This window comes from Triturus cristatus, chromosome 3_2 (genome assembly GCF_964204655.1).
Source record: "Triturus cristatus chromosome 3_2, aTriCri1.1, whole genome shotgun sequence".
Lineage (NCBI taxonomy): Eukaryota > Metazoa > Chordata > Amphibia > Caudata > Salamandridae > Triturus > Triturus cristatus.
Genome location: NC_140584.1, coordinates 785,109,873 through 785,130,501, shown reverse-complemented (window position 1 = coordinate 785,130,501; position 20,629 = coordinate 785,109,873). Strand labels below are relative to the sequence as shown.

General features: G+C 44.3%; 1 protein-coding gene across 4 annotated transcripts in view; it reads left to right on the top strand.

The window, feature by feature from the left end:
* The window catches only part of CREB1 (cAMP responsive element binding protein 1), a 283,803-nt gene that overhangs the window by 241,288 nt on the left and 21,886 nt on the right, over nucleotides 1–20,629 (top strand). For all 4 annotated transcript variants that reach the window (XM_085648883.1, XM_085648881.1, XM_085648884.1 and 1 more), the window contains one exon: nucleotides 11,533–11,683. In XM_085648883.1, coding sequence (XP_085505009.1) covers nucleotides 11,533–11,683 — 151 coding nt within the window. The remainder of the gene's footprint in view (nucleotides 1–11,532; nucleotides 11,684–20,629) is intronic.

Sequence of the window (20,629 nt, the reverse complement as noted above, 5' to 3'; positions counted from 1 at the left end):
AATCAAGTCAACAGGGAAGCTACCAGGGCTGGCAACAACGGCAGAAGCAGCCCTTTTGTGGGAGAGGCAGAGGCCAATCCCCCAGAGGAAGAGGAAATGGCTCTAAACTGACTTACTCACAGAAAGGAACCCACACAAAACACACGTGGGAGGGGAAGAATATCCTACCTCAAACAGTGGGAAAATATCGCAACGGACAATTGGATACTAAATTTGGTAAAATACGGGTATTGCGTAGAGCTAACAAAAACACCCCATGCAAACCCACCAAAAACAGAACTAACACAGCTAAATTCAGAGATCAAGGAACTATTCCAAAAACAAGCAATAGAAGTAGTACCAAAACAGGAATGTTTCAAAGGACTCGCCTTACTTTGTAGTACCGAAACGGGACCTAACTCTATGGCCAATCCTAGACCTAAGGTACATAAACGTGTTGATACTAACACAACACTTCAAAATGTGTACTGATCTAGAAATAATCCCACAAATTCAAAAGTGGGAGAATACATGGCAACAATAGACCTCAAGGACGCCTACTTGCATATTTCTATGAACGAAGGACACAAAGTACCTGCGGTTCCTACACAACGGAACACATTATCAATTCAAAGTACTTAACTTCTGGATAAAATCAGCTCCACGTGTCTTCACAAAGTGCCTCGCCACAGTGGCAGCACATCTAAGAAGGGAGGGAATCGACGTCTAGCCTTACCTGGACGACTGGCTCATAAGGGCACACTCAAAACAAGCATGCCGCAATCAACCACAAAAAATCTTCAACAAATCCACCCAGAAAGGGAAAATACCTTCCTTGGAACAAGATTAAACTCGAGTGCGAGAGGGTACCCCACACTAAAAAGGATAAGGCTATCCATCAAGAAGCGACCCTCTATCTGAGAGGAAAATCTCTGACAGTGAGGAGGGTCATGAAACTGATGGGCATGATTGCATCATGCATCCCACTTATCCCTCACGCCCGCCTGCACATGCGCTCTTTCCAGGAATGGCTTACCAACAGCTGGTCTCAAGCCACAGGGAGTTGGAAGTATCCAGTGGTTGTTACACAAAAGGTGCAAGCAGAGATACAATGGTGGACATCCAACAATATAGCACAGGGGAGACCTTTCAGGAACCCAACTCCATCTGTGACAATCACCACGGATGCATCTGTCAATGGTTGGGGAGCACATTACAACCAGCTTAAAGTACGTGGTCAATGGAACGAACAAGATTCCATGAAACACATCAACTTCCTGGAGAGGAAAATTCTTTCTTGCACTCTAAGCATTCCAGAAGCACATCCAGGGGAAGACTATCCTAATACAGACAGACAATACAACAACAATGTTCTATCTTAACAAGCAGGTACAAAGTCCTTCCACCTGAGCAAACTTGCACCAGAAATCTGGCAATGGGCAGTAGCTCAAAGACTCAACTTACAAACGGTACATCTACCAGGAGTAGACAACATTACAGCAGACCAGCTGAGCAGACAGAACAACTGCTCCCACGAATGAGAGTTGAAACAGAAAACAGTACAATACCTTTTCATCCTCTGGGGAACACCAGTCATAGACCTGTTTGCAACAGTGCAAAAGAAGAAATTCCAACTCTTTGCCTCGAGGTTTCCACACCATCTGTCAAAGGGGAATGCACTTTCACTCAACTGGTCACAGACATTTGCTTACATCTTTCCACCAATACCCCTGATGCAAAGAGTGCTAATAGAAGCACGTCAACCAGGAACAAACATGATCCTCATTGCCCCTCAATGGCCAAGGCAAACATGGTACCCAACCCTGCTGCAACTATCCAAAGGGAAGATGATCAAAATCAAAGCAGACAAGGACTTGCTAACAATGCAACAAGGCCACATCTTCCACCTGGAACCAGCGACTGCATCTGGCAGCTTAGCACCTGAGTACATAGAATTTGGCCACCTCAAGCTACTTCTACGAACAATGGAAATTCTTAAAGAGGCAAGGAAACAGTCAAGACAATGCTGTGCAGCGAAATGGAAGCAATATACCACCTGGTACATCGCTAATAATAAAATCAATTCCATCAACACACAAGAAATAGTCATCACTTACCTAACTTACCTTTTGAACAACAACATCAACTACTCAAGCACAATGGTGCATCTGGCTGCCACAGTAGCATACACAAGAGGCAAAAGATGCAAATGTTTCCTCACAAGACCTGTGATTAAAAGGATTTTAGAAGGATCAAAAAGAATTGCCCCACCTGGAGCAACACCAGTTCCTGCATGGAGCCTAAATACAGTATTAGCACAACTAATGGCAGCACCCTTTGAGCCCATGCATGCAGCGGACCTCAAGCACATTACTCTAAAGACAACTTTTCTCTTCGCTATTACTTCTCTATGGAGAGTAAGTGAGCTACAGGCTTTAACATTACAAGAACCATACTTGCAATCCACAAGGATAAAGTAATCTTAAAAACAAACACACATTTCTTACCAAAGGTGGTATCAAAATATCTCTTCAATCAAAATATCATCCTACCAGTTCTTCAAAAACTCAAAAACAAAAGGAGAAAGAAGCCTCCATACCCTAGCTGTAAGGAGGGCGTTGCTGTATTATCTGCAAAAGACAGAACAAATACGCAAAACAAAACAGTTGTTTCTTGCCTATGCACATACAAACACTGGATCAGCGGTCACAGAGGCTACAATTGCACGATGGATAGTACAGACCATCCAATCATGTTATGCCAAAAAAGAACTAACAATGCGACCAACAGCTCACTCCCCTTCTCTCTAGTGAGCAACCCTGGGTTTCATGGCCATTGTACCCAATGACACTAATTGTGCAGCATCAACATGGGCATCACCACACACGTTTACAAAACATTACTGTTTGGACATACAAATGAGTAAGGAAGTTCAAATTATACAGAAGGTTCTTCAACACCTGTTTACAAAGTCTTCCTCTCACCACAGCCTCCCAAGCACAGGAGAAAACACTATGTAATCTAATGCACAGCATGTGAATCCAGAAAAGGATTCACACTGCAAAACTAAATGGTTACTTACCAGAAGGAGTAGTTTTGCAGGTTGAATAATTTTCTGGATTCACATGCGACCCACCCGGCCTCCCCTACAAGGAAAACAAACAGGTGGGGAAGCAAATGATTACATCAGTTATTTAATGACCATATCAAGCACTACAAAATAGAAATAGGATCAGAAAAAAGAATCAGACGATGGCTACCACGCACGTCGACCTTCAGGATACCGTCTTGACGTCCTACATGGGAACGTACCTGGCACCAAATGGTGGTTGACAGCGATCAAAACAAGACAAAAAAAACAGACAATTCCAGACCCAATCAATAGATGGCGGAATAATGCACAGCATGTGAATCTTGAAAATTCTTCAAGCTGCAAAACTACTCCTACTGGTAAGTAACCATTTCGTTCAAACAACTGTAACACCCAGTGGTTAGCCACCGCTTTTGGAGGGTACTTCTATACAGTCTATGCAAAGCATGTGTATCTACAGCACAAATGCCTCGAATGGATTGTTACTTACCCTGTAAGCATCTGTTCTTGGCATGTAGCGCTGTAGATTCACATGCGCCCTCCCTCCCACCTCCCCGGACACCTATGGTTGTTGCAGTCCTTATTATTTACATTACATCCACATATCTCTGTACTACACTTACTAACTCCATTCTCACCCTCTCGCGGGAAAACAGTCTGACAATGACGTCGATGCCCATGCGCACTAGCACCGAAAGGTGAAGTCACCTTACCTCGTGGCTGGAGAAGACTTCTTTGAAGAAAAACAACTTGCAAACATCTAGACTCAACACTAGATGGCAGAAGTATACAAAGCATGTGAATCTACAGCTCTACATGCCAAGAACAGAAGCTTACAAGGTAAGTAACATAATCCTTCTTTTAGTGGAAAGTGCATCTGAACCATGAATGCACAGCAACTTTTATATATATATATATATATATATATATATATATATATATATATATATATATAAATCAAAAACCGCAATGGTAGCGAACCGCTACCGTTAGCCCTCCCCCTACTCACTTGTGATGGTGGTCCGCAGCGAGGTGGCAAACCTCTACGTATTCAGACAACGCTGTAATTCCTCCTTTCCTGAATCCCCAGCAACCACGGACACCAAATGAGCTTCAAACCGGTCTTTTTTAATGAGAGCAAATAGGCAAAACAATTACTCTACGCGTTTCGAGATCACACTCCCTTGATCACGAGTAAGGCAAAGTGAACCAGGAAGTACAATATATAGTCATGTGATTCTTTTTAGTAAACAAAGAAAACAGACTTCCAGGCTACTCGTTACTTCACGAGGCCATTTTTTTCTTGAAAGCAACTTTAACAAAGTTTACATTTCGACAAAATTGCATTGCGTGGAACTGAGTAACACATTTGATGTGATCAGAACATTCATTGCATTATATACAAATAAATAACTAATCCCGTTCATTTAAATCATACGGGTTAAATATATACCTTCCATCATATTCCGATTCAATCGTTATTGTTTCTAAACCATTGTCCACTAAAGCCCCTGTGGGCAGTTGATATACAATGTCAAAATTGCTTGTTTGAATGGAAATTAATTTTACTTGACATTTAAATGGTACGTCAAAATTGCATATATGCATCTTCAGTCAACACTTCTTGCCCCAGTGGGCTTATCAGAGATACTCAATCTTCCATATGTCACCAGAATAGATCAAAGTTTGCATCTACAAGAAAAACAAATAAATCAATCAACAATTGATCGAAAAAAATTAACTAAGACTATATTTCCTGAAACTTTACACTTTAAAATTCATAAAAACATTTTTTGCAATAGCATTTGTACATAAGTTGCTGACTCTCGTTTCAAAAATGCTGGCCTGTGAAGATTCAACATGAACATATTCAATTCATCCTAAGTGCACCGCTAACTCTTCGTCACAGTTATGACCCATCGGGGCCAAAGTACCATACTGGATTATTAGTTTTGACTCCAATCGTCTAAGGTCCTGTACCCTATTTCCTCCTCTCTCATTCATCTTTATTGTGTCAAGGACACAAAAACTGAGTAAATCACTGTTTTGATTATGATGACTCAGGAAGTGTCGTGCAACAGGGTATTGTTTATCGCCATGTTTGATGGCGCGAAGGTGTTCTAAAATTCTGATTTTAGCCTTATGTATGGTGCTGCCGATATAGGCTTTTTTACAAGGACAAAACAAGGCATAGACGGCATAATCTGTGTTACATGATGTATGTTTTAAAATCTTGTGGGGCTTGTTGTTTGGAGAAAGGATGCATTCCTTGCAGTTTTTGCTATGTTTGCACGCCTTACATTTTCTGCATGTGTAAAAGCCTTGTACCCCTAGAATGTTGGTGTGTGTAGGTTCAATAGTTCTGCACAGTGTGTCCTTTAATGATTTCGCCTTTCTATATGTGACTTGTGGAAACATTTCCACACTTTTTGAGGGGTCACTGTCAGTGTGTAACACTGGCCAAAAAGTATTGAGGCTCTTGCGCAGATCACTGGCTTGATTGTTAAAGGAGGTAATGAACCTTATTTTCTCTGTCTCGTCATCTTTTGTTTCTTTTTCAGTTAGTAATGATTCCCTTGATCTTTTAGCTACTTCTATCTTTGCTTTGTTAACAACAGTCTTTGAGTAACCTCTTTCCAGAAATCTCAGAGTCATCACTCCTTCTTCCTTTTTATAATCCTCCGGGGAGCTGCAGTTGCGCTTGGCTCGCAAGAGTTCTCCCAAAGGGATACTGTCTAACAGAGGTTTTGGGTGACAGCTGCGTGCGTGCAAAAGGCTGTTTCCAGCAGTTTTCTTCCTAAATAGGCAGCATTTTAATTTGTCATTTTGGATGGTAAGGGAAAGATCAAGAAACTCAATGGTACTCTGTGACCATTGGCTTGTGAACTGAAGATTGTAGATGTTGTCATTAAGGCTTTCTACAAACAGATTTGCTTCGGTCTCACTGCCATTCCAGATACATAGGATGTCGTCGATGTACCGCACCCACTTAACTATCTTATTTTTGAAAACATAATGTTCTTTGACAACCTTTTCCTCCCAGTACCACAAATAGAGACAAGCAAAGCAAGTCCCCATTGAAGTACCGAGAGATTGTTTGTAAATTTTGCCATCAAAAGTGAAGAAGTTTTGTGTTAAACAGGAAGTCATCATGTCAACAAGCATCTGAGTGTGCCTGAGATATGAGATGGATCTCTCATTCAGATAATATCTACATGCTGCAAGTCCCAACTCATGTGGTATACAAGTGTAGAGACTTGCAACATCTAAAGATAGGAGCGAAAATTCTCTCTTCCACTCCAAATTCTCAATTACTTTCAAAAAATGACCTGTGTCCTTTATATATGATGGAAGCTTAGTGACAAAGGGTTGCAAGAAAAAGTCGACATATTTGGAAGTGTTCTCCATACAGCTACCTCTGGAAGAAACAATCGGTCTTCCCGGAGGGTCTGTTGGGTTCTTATGGATCTTTGGTAATAGGTATAGGGCTGGTAATTTGGGATGTCTGCACGTCATTTTTCAAACTAATCATAGTTTGAAAAATGATAACTCTATAGTTATCAAGAAATCAGACAAAGGGGGAAACGTGGTTGTTCAATCACGAAAGAAATATATAAATGAGGGCTTGCAACAACTAGCAGACAGTGAGAAATATCAAAGGAGTTATAGGATGGAGTACGAACATTCTATAAGACTGTTTCAAACAAGCTTAGACAAATGGAAGAAAGATGGGGTATTAGAGAAAAATGAGTATGATTTTTTGACGTGCAGACATCCCAAATTACCAGCCCTATACCTATTACCAAAGATCCATAAGAACCCAACAGACCCTCCGGGAAGACCGATTGTTTCTTCCAGAGGTAGCTGTATGGAGAACACTTCCAAATATGTCGACTTTTTCTTGCAACCCTTTGTCACTAAGCTTCCATCATATATAAAGGACACAGGTCATTTTTTGAAAGTAATTGAGAATTTGGAGTGGAAGAGAGTATTTTCGCTCCTATCTTTAGATGTTGCAAGTCTCTACACTTGTATACCACATGAGTTGGGACTTGCAGCATGTAGATATTTTCTGAATGAGAGATCCATCTCATATCTCAGGCACACTCAGATGCTTGTTGACATGATGACTTCCTGTTTAACACAAAACTTCTTCACTTTTGATGGCAAAATTTACAAACAATCTCTCGGTACTTCAATGGGGACTTGCTTTGCTCCTTGCTTTGCTTGTCTCTATTTGGGGTACTGGGAGGAAAAGGTTGTCAAAGAACATTATGTTTTCAAAAATAAGATAGTTAAATGGGTGCGGTACATCGACGACATCCTATGTATCTGGAATGGCAGTGAGACCGAAGCAAATCTGTTTGTAGAAAGCCTTAATGACAACATCTACAATCTTCAGTTCACAAGCCAATGGTCACAGAGTACCATTGAGTTTCTTGATCTTTCCCTTACCATCCAAAATGACAAATTAAAATGCTGCCTATTTAGGAAGAAAACTGCTGGAAACAGCCTTTTGCACGCACGCAGCTGTCACCCAAAACCTCTGTTAGACAGTATCCCTTTGGGAGAACTCTTGCGAGCCAAGCGCAACTGCAGCTCCCCGGAGGATTATAAAAAGGAAGAAGGAGTGATGACTCTGAGATTTCTGGAAAGAGGTTACTCAAAGACTGTTGTTAACAAAGCAAAGATAGAAGTAGCTAAAAGATCAAGGGAATCATTACTAACTGAAAAAGAAACAAAAGATGACGAGACAGAGAAAATAAGGTTCATTACCTCCTTTAACAATCAAGCCAGTGATCTGCGCAAGAGCCTCAATACTTTTTGGCCAGTGTTACACACTGACAGTGACCTCTCAAAAAGTGTGGAAATGTTTCCACAAGTCACATATAGAAAGGCGAAATCATTAAAGGACACACTGTGCAGAACTATTGAACCTACACACACCAACATTCTAGGGGTACAAGGCTTTTACACATGCAGAAAATGTAAGGCGTGCAAACATAGCAAAAACTGCAAGGAATGCATCCTTTCTCCAAACAACAAGCCCCACAAGATTTTAAAACATACATCATGTAACACAGATTATGCCGTCTATGCCTTGTTTTGTCCTTGTAAAAAAGCCTATATCGGCAGCACCATACATAAGGCTAAAATCAGAATTTTAGAACACCTTCGCGCCATCAAACATGGCGATAAACAATACCCTGTTGCACGACACTTCCTGAGTCATCATAATCAAAACAGTGATTTACTCAGTTTTTGTGTCCTTGACACAATAAAGATGAATGAGAGAGGAGGAAATAGGGTACAGGACCTTAGACGATTGGAGTCAAAACTAATAATCCAGTATGGTACTTTGGCCCCGATGGGTCATAACTGTGACGAAGAGTTAGCGGTGCACTTAGGATGAATTGAATATGTTCATGTTGAATCTTCACAGGCCAGCATTTTTGAAACGAGAGTCAGCAACTTATGTACAAATGCTATTGCAAAAAATGTTTTTATGAATTTTAAAGTGTAAAGTTTCAGGAAATATAGTCTTAGTTAATTTTTTTCGATCAATTGTTGATTGATTTATTTGTTTTTCTTGTAGATGCAAACTTTGATCTATTCTGGTGACATATGGAAGATTGAGTATCTCTGATAAGCCCACTGGGGCAAGAAGTGTTGACTGAAGATGCATATATGCAATTTTGACGTACCATTTAAATGTCAAGTAAAATTAATTTCCATTCAAACAAGCAATTTTGACATTGTATATCAACTGCCCACAGGGGCTTTAGTGGACAATGGTTTAGAAACAATAACGATTGAATCGGAATATGATGGAAGGTATATATTTAACCCGTATGATTTAAATGAACGGGATTAGTTATTTATTTGTATATAATGCAATGAATGTTCTGATCACATCAAATGTGTTACTCAGTTCCACGCAATGCAATTTTGTCGAAATGTAAACTTTGTTAAAGTTGCTTTCAAGAAAAAAATGGCCTCGTGAAGTAACGAGTAGCCTGGAAGTCTGTTTTCTTTGTTTACTAAAAAGAATCACATGACTATATATTGTACTTCCTGGTTCACTTTGCCTTACTCGTGATCAAGGGAGTGTGATCCCGAAACGCGTAGAGTAATTGTTTTGCCTATTTGCTCTCATTAAAAAAGACCGGTTTGAAGCTCATTTGGTGTCCGTGGTTGCTGGGGATTCAGGAAAGGAGGAATTACAGCGTTGTCTGAATATATATATATATATATATATATATATATATATATATATATATATATATATATATATATATATATATATATATATATATATATATATATATATATATATATATATTCACTGAAAAAAACATAGGTTTCAGGCACGTTATAGTTAGAAATTAGCATTTAAAAAACTTTAGAAATTCACTGAAAAAACATAGGTTTCAGGCATGTTATAGTTAGAAATTAGCATTTAAAAAACTGTAGAAATTCACTGAATAAAACATAGGTTTCAGGGACGTTATAATTAGTTGGACATTTCACTCTTCAAAACCATAAAAATTCCCCCGTTATAGTTAGTTCAGCTAATTATAACTTGCGCCCCTGCAATGCACTGCTGATTACGTCACATAGTACATCATTCATGACATGGTCAGTGACATCACTGATGACACTGGCCACAGGGCGCGTTTGCACACTTGTCACCTCAGGTCCCACCCCCTCCCTTCACCACTGTGCACACTTGGTATGTCAGGCCCCGTCCCCTCCGTGCACCACTGTGCAAATGCGCCCCCTGGCGCGTTGTAAATTGGGGGATTAATTCCCCTTGAGTCCTGAGGGTCCCTGGGGGCCAACTAGCCCACCAGGTACGTTCAGTAAGCGCCACAGAGCTGCGTTGCAGAGATGTGTAAAAAGTATGTGACCTCTGAACACCTCTCTGCAACGCAGCTCCCTGGTGCGTACTGGAGGTACATGGTGGGCTAGTTGGCCCCCATTGACCCTCAGGATTGGCGGGAAATGAATCCCCCAACTTAAAACGCGCCACAGGGCCTGTTTGCACACATGTCACATTAGGCCTCGCCCCCTCCCTTCACCACTGTGCAAACGCGCCCTATGTCGCGTTGTAAGTTTGGAGATTAAGTCCCCTTCAATACTGGGGGTCCCAGGGGTCCAACAAGCCCACCAGGTACCTCCAGTAAGCGCCACACAGCTGGGTTGTAGAGAAGTGTAAAAAGGGTCGTGGCCTCTGACCACCTCTCTGCAAGGCAGCCCTGTGGCGCTTACTGGCGGTACCTGGTGGGCTAGTTGGACCCCCAGGGACCCTCAGGATTGGAGGGGAATTAATTCCCCCAACTTAAAACGCGCCACAGGTCCCACAAACACATTTTTTCAGTGCCCCCGGGACCTGACCCACCCAGGGGCTTCAATACAACGAAGTGAAGCAGCGCTTCGTTTTTTATTTTATTTTCTCTGCCGTAATCGCGCACTTAACGCAAATTTGGCCGGTTTTTTTTTTTTATGCTTTTTTGTGCCCTGGGGGTCTTTGCGGGACCCCCTGAGCAGTTTCTACCCTGCCCCCTTTTCTTGATTTTCACGTTTGTTTTTCTCTTTTCTTCTGAACCAAGGGCTACCTTTTTGCCAAATTTGGTGTAATTCCGTTCAGCAGTTCAGGCTGTAGCTGTGTCTAAAGTTTCCTATGAAAAATAACACGGAGAGACCCCCCCCCCCCCCCCCCCCCCCCCTTTTTTTTTTTTTCTCGGCAACCGCTTGGCGAATCACCCCGAAACTTTCAGAATAGGAGCTGACCGGAGCGGGCCACTAGTTTTGAAAATTTAACGATGCTTTGTCAACTGCCACCAAAGCTATTGGAAAAAGAAAAAATGCTTTTCCTATGGAAACTAGGTCCTAACTATAACTATCTACTGGCGACCACCAGTAGATAATATATATAATAATCTCAGGGCCACTAAAATTCTGCAATTCTGCAGCTGCATTTGCCTCATAATCCATCATCTGCTGAATGATCTGCCGATTTTAACCCCCAAAAACATATTTCTGCCTCAAATAGATGAAAAGTTACTAAAAACATTGTGACATGTGTTTGTGCATCGTGGATGCCCTTTGTAAAGGTTAACTCTGCATCTTTCAGTTGTTTATATCTATATTTGGTTGCTAAACTGGTACTAATCAGGTTAAATATTTTCCCAGACATATTACGATGTGTAAAAATTACAAAATAATGAAGTAGTAGTATCAAAAAATGTGTCTCATTATGCTAGATAATTTTCCTTGTCTTGCTGCATAGTTTAGTCAACCATGCTGCATGATTCGGGGTTCCCTTGCCGCATATTTCCAGTGGCTCTGACAGATATATATACATATATATATCACATGGTAGTACTTAAGTTTTCTCTTTTTTTGTTTTTTCTTTTTATGAAAACTAAAACAGTTTTCTCACCTTGTTTTTCTTTAAGCGGCCTCAGGAGATGTACAGACTTACCAGATACGCACAGCTCCCACTAGTACCATTGCACCTGGAGTTGTCATGGCATCCTCACCAGTGCTCCCTGCGCAGCCTGCGGAGGAGGCTGCAAGAAAGAGAGAGGTGCGACTAATGAAGAACAGGTAAGTAAATATAAAGTAGGTATAACAAAAAATATGATACATGCACACACAATGCAAAAGGCTCTACAGTTGATGCTGCGAGTAGAGAGGGACTGGCACACAATATTTTGACAAACTGCAATTCATAATTTGTCCAAGTAAATCTTTATGTAGTATCTAGTCTCTGAAAACTTTGTAAAAGCGATCTTCAGGTTCTTCACCCAGAAAAGTAATATACATAAAAGCAACTGAAATTGTAGTTAAATTCTTCAGTTGAATGGTGGTTACGGATATGATCTCAAACCTAGTAACGACTAACATTTAGAAGTTGTGATCTGCAGACACAACTTCCTTTTAGTGCACTGCTCACGACCTCACACATGGTGTCATTTATTAGATCACAAATTACGTTATCAAGGAGATCAATGGTGGCCCAACTTTTTCCCTCCAACCCCAAATTCCTATTTTCATGAGAGAGTTCACTGACCGTTCATGATTCCTTGCTTTGGAACTGACATACCTGTGGCCATAACAAATGCTTTGAAAGTCACTTAAGAATGTCATAATGCAGCCTAGGAGGAGGCCACTGAGGTGAGAATTCTGCATCTTGTAATGGCAAAAGAAGGGACTGTGAGAATATATACTTTCAGAATATATCTTTTTAGTAATAGCATAGAAAAAGAACCTTCACCAACCATTTTGCTATGAACAGACAGATATGAAGAAGTGCCTGGCCCTGTAGCCCATGGGCTGCCATTATAAGTGTAGACAAAGAGAACTGTGCCTTTAAGAGCAGAGAGACCACCAATATCCCATCATGCTTAGCCTGTTTCTAGGTGGCCCCTCTTCCTTCCACCGGTGTAGTGTAGCGTGCAAAGCTACCAACCCCATCGGCACCTCTGCACCCGGATGCCTCAGAGCAGGTACTTTGGACCTTGGCACCCTACGACTCCAAGTCCCAAAGGAGACCCCAAGAAACCGACTGTAAATAACTGCATGCAGTTACTTCTTTTTCTGCCATAGGGAGGCATTGCTGTGTAAAGATGCATATAAGTGAACAAAATGGTTACTTACCAGTAGGAGTAGTTTTGCAGCTTGAAGAATTTTCTGTATTCACATGCTGTGCATTATTCCACCATCTAGTGGTTGGGTCTGCAAAAGTCTTGGTGTTTTTTTTTGTCCAGGTAGGGATGGACATGGATTCCTTCCCTTCTTAGATGTGCCACTACTAAGGCTAGGCACTTTGTTAAGACACGTGGAGCTGATTTTATTCCGAAAGGAAGAACTTTGAATTGATAATGTGTTCCGTTGTGTAGGAACCGCAGGTATTTTCTGTGTCCTTTGTTCATAGGGAAATGCAAGTAGGCGTCCTTTAGGTCTGTTGTTGCCATGTAGTCTCCTTTTTGAATTTGTGGGATTATTTCTGGAAGAGTACACATTTTGAAGTGTTGTGTTAGTATGAACCTTAGGTCTAGGATTGGCTTTAGAGTTACTAGAAAGTACGGTGAGTAGTTTCCCTTGAAACATTCCTATTTTGGTACTACTTCTATTGCTTGTTTTTGGAATAGTTCCTTGATCTCTGAATTTAGCTGTGTTAGTTCTGATCCCAGAAATGTTCTTGTTTTCGGTGGGTTTGCAGTTGGGGTTTTTGTTAGCTCTATGCAATACCCGTACTTTACCAAATTTGATTTCCAATTCTCAGTTGTGATATTTTCCCACAGTTTGAGGTAAAAGGATATTCTTCCCCCCACTGGTGTTTTGTGTGGGTTCCTTTCTGTGAGTCAGTCAGTTAGAGCCATTTCCTCTTCCTCTGGGGGGTTGGCGTCTGCCTCTCCCCCGAAAGGGCTGCTTCTGCTGTTGTTGCCAGCCTAGGTAGCTTCACTGTTAACTTGATTGTTGCCCAGGGATTTGACCTTGCGGTTGCTGTGACATTTGCTGTCCCTTACCAAATGCACCTCTTTTAAAGGAACCTCTCTGCTGAAGGGCTCCCATTGCCTTAGCAGTCTTGTTGTCCTTTTTAATCTGCTGGAGGGATTCATCCACTTCTTTTCCAAAGAGTGCGTCCCCAGTGAATGGTCTATTGATGATAGAGGTTTGATCCTCCTGTTTGAATCCTGTTGTTCGAGGCATGTGGGCTGCTGAATTCATATCTGTGCATAGATCGCCGCCTAGTGTTGGGTCCGGATGATTGCACATTGTTGTCCTGGAAGAGTCTTCGAAGTATCACGAGATAGGTGGCTCCTCCCCTGGACTACAGTGCGCATGGGCATCTTCTCCATCCTTAGATTGTTTTTTTCCGTCATTGGGTTCGGATGTGCTTATCTTAGCTCAAGTTAGGAAACTTTAGTTTAAGGCCAAAAGGCCTTTAGATCTCGTCGGTACTGTTCCCGTTCGGTATCGACCAGTTTCTTTTGTGTTCTAGCACCTTCTTCACGCTTTTCGGATTGGCTTTGGTCCGAACATCGAACTTCGATCGACGATGGAATCGAGGACTCCCTTCAAAAGATGTCCTTTATGCCACGCGAAATACCCACACATCGACGTCCATCCGGTATGCAATAAATGTCTCTCACCGGATCACGATGAGTCGAAATGTATGGCCTGCGCCCGGTTCCGCTCGAAGAAGACTCTCCGGAATCGACGGGCAGCGAGATTGGAGGCACAGCAATCGGCGCCTGCCCCGGCCAACATCTTTAGCACCGAGGACGAAGACGCCGAGAGCGTAGAAGACGTAGACTCCAGCCACGCTTCCGAACATGACTCCCGCCACGCTTCCGAACATGACTCCCGATCGGAAGACGACGATGGGGTGATCTTTGAGGGTGCAGACGTCGTCGAAGAGGTAGGAGACTACAATGAGGCCCTTGGGGCCGAGGAAGATAGCTCCAGCGAAGAGCTAGGCCTACCCGTGGATACGGAGGCCGAGAGACTAAGTCGTCATAAGGCTCAGGTCGAGGGATCGCCTGCGGGCCTTACCCATGATCAGTCACACGGTTCTTCGGCCCCGCCTCAAGGCCCGGCCTCGAACATTTCACAGGAGCCATTATTATCGAAGACGACTGGATTCCCTTCAGTGAAACCGAAACCGTCCGTCGCACCGGTTACATCGAAACCTAAAGTGAAACAGGTTGCGATCAGATCAAAGGCCTCGAAGCCCTCCACTCCTTCGACGCCGGCACAGGTCATCGGCACCGAACGCGCCAAACGAGATTTCGGTGCCGAGCTCACCGCGACGGGTCCCGGCGCCGAGCCAAAGAAGAAGACCCTCGGTCCCCACAAGGCGCCTCGGCCTATGGCATCAAGATTACGGCCCAACCCACCAAGGTCAAGGTGGTCGACCCGTCTGCGTCGACATCGAAGACGGCGGCGCCTGCCAAGCCATCGACTCAGACGAGCGTCTATACCTCCCTTCGGATCGACGACCCAAAGACTGGAAATAAGTCGGATGCCGCTTCGACGCCTACCTCCAAGGTGCCGATCGGTTCCAAGGCGCCGTCTGCGTTCACCTTGGAACAGGTCTCAGCATCGTTGCAACGCATCAGAGACCGGGCAACCCTCCACTCTACGTCGGGTCCCGAAACGCACAAGGCCGCAAAATCACACTTGGTGCCGGCGCACATCACATTTGGATTGCTGCCACCCACGGCACCGAAAATGTTCGAGATTCGGACACGTGTCCGCCAAACACAGTCACTATCCACTGGACGAACCGATATCGAGCCTTCACAGGCACACTTTATCAACGCCGACACTGGTAGGCTGATGCTCCACAAGCGGAAAATCACGCCAGAGAAGGGCTTGGACTCATACAAGATTCCTCTGAAACACAAATTGCCGGCAGGTTCCGCACCAGTGCTTCATGAACACTTTCAACCCTTCCTTCAGGATCCGCCGTCCTTTTCTCCTACACATTCAGAGGCAGACGCAGGAGAGGACTATATAGGGGATGATACCACCTACCCCGGGGATATCGATCCTGATGATCACTTCCAAGACCCAGATCAGGCATGGGATGACCCCACCGACCAGGGTAACGCACCAGATACTCCTGACACGCAGCTTTATAATCTAAAGACATCTCCCACAGAGGACACTGCTGCCTTTAATGCCCTCATAGAACGGGCTGCTGCCAATCATGGAGTGGAACTCCATTCTGACACTGTAGAAGAAGATTTCTTAGTGGACACTTTCTCCTCCTCTGAGAAAACCGTCAAAACCCTGCCAATGTTGAAGGGAGTTCTAAAACCTGCAAAAGACATTTTTAAAGAAACAACCAGGGCACGGGTGCTGAACCCCAGAATCGAAAAGAAATACAAGCCTGCACCCGGAGACCTTATGTACATTAGGGGTCAGTGACCTTTAGACTCCATGGTTATTGCTAATGCTCGCAAACAAGCCCATTCACAAACAACGGGTAATGCTCCTCCCCCCGACAAGGAGTCCAAAGTGCTGGAGACATCAGGCAAACGGATAGCAGCGCAAGCGGCAAACATCTGGCGCATTGCCAACACACAGGCACTCCTGGCCCGTTATGATAGGTCCCACTACCACACTAAAATCACTGCTACAACATTTGCCAGATGAATACAAAGAGGCAGCGGAGCTCCTTATCAGAGAGGGACAACTCCTTACAAATGCGTCCATCAAATGCGCACTAGATGCAGCCGACGCTGCAGCAAGGGCGATCAACACAAGCGTCATGTTGAGGAGGCACGCATGGTTGAGAATCTCAGGCTTCAAGCCTGAGATTCAGAACAATATCTTAAATCAACCGGTCAACCCAGACTATTTATTTGGCCCTGAAGTTGACACTACCCTCGAAAAAATTAAGAAAGACACTGAAACTGCAAAATCAATGTGGGCCCTGCAGTCGCAGCAGTTTCGTAGTGGCTCCTTTCGTCGCCCCGGGAATAGAGGAGCAGCTAGAGGTCAGGGGTCCCAGCAGCAGTACAATAAAGGGGGCACGCAAAGTAACTATGATAAAACCACTAGAGGTGGATATCGTGGATCCAGCACCAAAGGCAGAGGACGTGGGTACGGCAACACCAGGTCCTCCCCCAAAAACAAACAGTGACGCCCTCTCCCTGCCCCCCGACCACATAACACCTGTCGGGGGGAGACTCCAGCAGTTCCTGTCAGTCTGGAAAACCATCACCACAGACAGGTGGGTCAGAGACATTATCCAGTACGGTTACTGTCTAGAATTAACGTCCACTCCACCCAACATACCGCCAAAGCACCGTCCTATGTCCGTAGAGCACTTGGCATTATTGCAGCAGGAAGTACTAAGTATGCTGCAAAAAGGTGCAATAGAAGTCGTGCCCGTCACCCAAGAGGGAACAGGGGTGTACTCTCTGTACTTCTTAATCCCAAAAAAGGACGGTTCTCTCAGACCTATACTAGACCTGAGACCCCTCAACCACTACATTCTATCAGAGCATTTCCATATGCTCACCCTACAGCAGGTCTACCGCTACTCAGTCAGGGAGACTTCCTAGCCACACTGGACTTGAAAGATGCGTATTTCTACATACCCATACACCCATCGCACAGAAAATATCTCAGGTTCACTATTCAGGGGCATCACTATCAGTTCAAAGTTCTCCCCTTCGGAGTAACGACGGCACCCAGGGTCTTTACCAAGTGCCTAGCGACAGTGGCTGCACATCTACGGAGACAGCACATTCACGTCTTCCCTTACCTGGACGACTGGCTTGTTCAGGCAAAGTCAGCCCAGCAATGTGCCAGCCACATGTCCCTCACCATTCACCTTTTTCACAGTCTGGGATTCTCACTAAATTACCCAAAATCACATCTTCAACCCGCACACGTACGACAGTACCTGGGCGCGACCATAAACACTCTGACAGCCACGGCGCAGCCAAATTTAGTGAGGATCTACAGCATGCAACTGCTGATCACAAAGTTCAAACCTCAACACTCCCTTCCTGCGCGAGTGTTCATGCAGTTGATAGGCATGATGGCCTCCTGCATTTTCATAGTACCGCACGCGAGACTACATATACGCCCGCTTCAGGAGAATCAGGCTCACGGACAATTAAAAGACCTAGTGTTGGTGAGCGGTCGGGCATACAACTCTCTGCATTGGTGGAATCCACAAAACCTTTGCAAGGGCCGACCGTTCCAAGAGCCTGTTCCACAAATAATACTGACAGCGGACGCCTCTCTCCAGGGATGGGGAGCTCATGTACTCAATTACACAGTGCAGGGACTATGGACGACACAGCAAAAGAAGATGCACATCAACATTCTGGAACTGATGGCAATCTACCTAGCCATGAAGGCATTCAAAGTACACTTATGCAACAAAGTCGTGTTGATCCGGACGGACAACATGACTGCCATGTACTACATACAGGGAGGAACACACTCTCCACAGTTGTCTCCTCTGGCTCAGAGCATGTGGAAGTGGGCCATTCAGAGGAACATATTCCTCATGGCGGAACACCTCCCGGGCAAGGACAACCAGATGGCGGATCTGCTCAGCAGACACAGCCACCAGATGCACGTGTGGGAGCTACATCCGTCAGTACTCCAACCGTACTTCCAACAGTGGGGTCATCCAGAGATAGACCTATTCGCCACAAACGAAAACGCAAAATGCCAAAGCTTTGCCACCAGGTTCCCACATCCGCAGTCACAGGGCAATGCGATATGGATGAATTGGTCCGGCAGATTTGCGTACGCTTTTCCCCCAGCGCTATTAATACCGCTAGTGGCACGCAAACTGCGACAACACTCACTGACACTCATCCTAGTCGCTCCAACGTGGGCACGCCAACCATGGTACACCACCTTTCTAGAACTTTCCGTGGTGCCGCATCAAAGGCTGCGGATCACACCCGCGCTTTTGACGCAGAACCATGGCGACATTCAGCACCCAGATCCGCAACAGCTGAACCTGGCAATCTGGCTCCTGAAGTCTTAGAGTTTGGCTACCTAAACCTGCCACCTGAATGTATGGATATCATCAAGGAGGCCAGAAGACCCACAACCAGAGCTTGCTATGCGGCTAAATGGAAAAGGTTTGTCATTTACTGCAACAACAATGACATTAACCCGCTGGACGCATCCATTCAAAACATCATCTGTTATCTCCTACACTTATACCGATGCAATCTGGCATACAACTCCATACGTATACATTTAACCGCGATAGCAGCCTATCTTCAAAACAGGCAGCACCTCTCTTTATTCAGAGTGCCTGCCATCAAAGCCTTCTTAGAGGGACTCAAACGAGTGATTCCCCCAAGGCACCCACCGGCACCAGTGTGGAACCTCAATGTGGTCCTCACCAGATTAATGGGTCCACCTTTTGAACCTCTCCATTCATGTGAGATTCAATTCCTCACCTGAAAAGTAGCTTTCTTAGTAGCAATCACTTCGTTAGGAAGAGTTAGTGAACTCCAGGCACTAACCATTCAAGAGCCATTCATACAGGTTCACGCAAACAGAGTTGTACTACGTACCAACCCCAAATTCATGCCTAAAGTGATATCGCAGTTCCACATGAATCAGACTATTGAACTGCCTGTTTTCTTTCCAAGTCCACAAAATGTCGCAGAGAGAATGCTCCATACACTAGATGTAAAGAGGGCCCTCATGTACTATATAGACAGAACAAAGGATTTTAGGAAAACAAAACAACTTTTTGTTGCATTTTCTCCACAACACAAGGGCAACGCCATTTCCAAAGCAGGGATAGCCAGATGGATCGTTAAATGTATTCAAATTTGCTATCAAAAAGCTAAACGCACATTAACGATTCCCCCACGAGCCCACTCAACACGAAAGTTAGGGGCGTCCATGGCTTTCCTAGGAAACATTCCTTTACAGGAAATATGTAGAGCAGCCACATGGTCCACTATACATACATTTACCAAACACTACTGTGTAGATGTACACTCAAAACAGCAGGCAGCTGTAGGACAGGCTGTTCTCAAAACTCTTTTTCAGACTGCTGCAGCTGGCACGGGCAACCGCCGCTAATGGAGGGACTGCTATATAATCTATGCACAGATATGAATTCAGCAGCCCACATGCCTCGAACTGAATATGCTACTTACCAGTATGCATCTGTTCTTGGCATGTAGGGCTGCTGACATTCATATCGCCCACCCTCCTCCCCGGCGCCTGTAGCGGCTGCAGCACTCAGAATTACTGTATAGCATGGTCATCACTTACTGTATCTACTCCATCACTGCCTCAATGGCGAAAAACAATCTAAGGATGGAGAGGATGCCCATGCGCACTGTAGTCCAGGGGAGCAGCCACCTATCTCGTGATACTTCGAAGACTCTTCCAGGACAACAATGTGCAATCATCCGGACCCAACACTAAGCGGCGATCTATGCACAGATATGAATGTCAGCAGCCCTACATGCCAAGAACAGATGCATACTGGTAAGTAGCATATTCAATTCTGAGCCAGGCATGTCTTCTGAGGATGGTGCCTGTGCACATTTGCCCACTGGCAGTGTTTGCAGCATCAAGGGCTGACGTAAGGCATGTATTGGCCACGTTTGTGCCTTCCTGGACAATAGAACTTGCTCTTTTCTTGTCCTCTTCAGGCAGTTTATTGAAGATCTCCTCTATTTCGTCCCATTGTTGGTGCCCGTATCTATTTAGTAGGGCGTTGGAATTTGAGATGTGCCATTGTGTTGCCGCCTCCTTTTCCATTCTTCTCCCAACCATGTCCATTCTCTTACCCTTCTTCTGGCTGTGGTGACAATAATTGAATCTGGCACCGTGTTTCCTTGAATATACTTAGGGTCCTTTGAGGAGGCCTTTTATTTCTACTCTACCCTGGGTGTTACGCCCTTGCTTGAGGCGGGCTCCTTAAAGGCTTCTTTGCCTTGAGCCAGTATGCTAGGATGCATTAGGAGGTATTGAGTTCCCTTGATGGCAGGGGCTAGGGTTTCCAGGAGAAAACATGTGTCTCCTTTT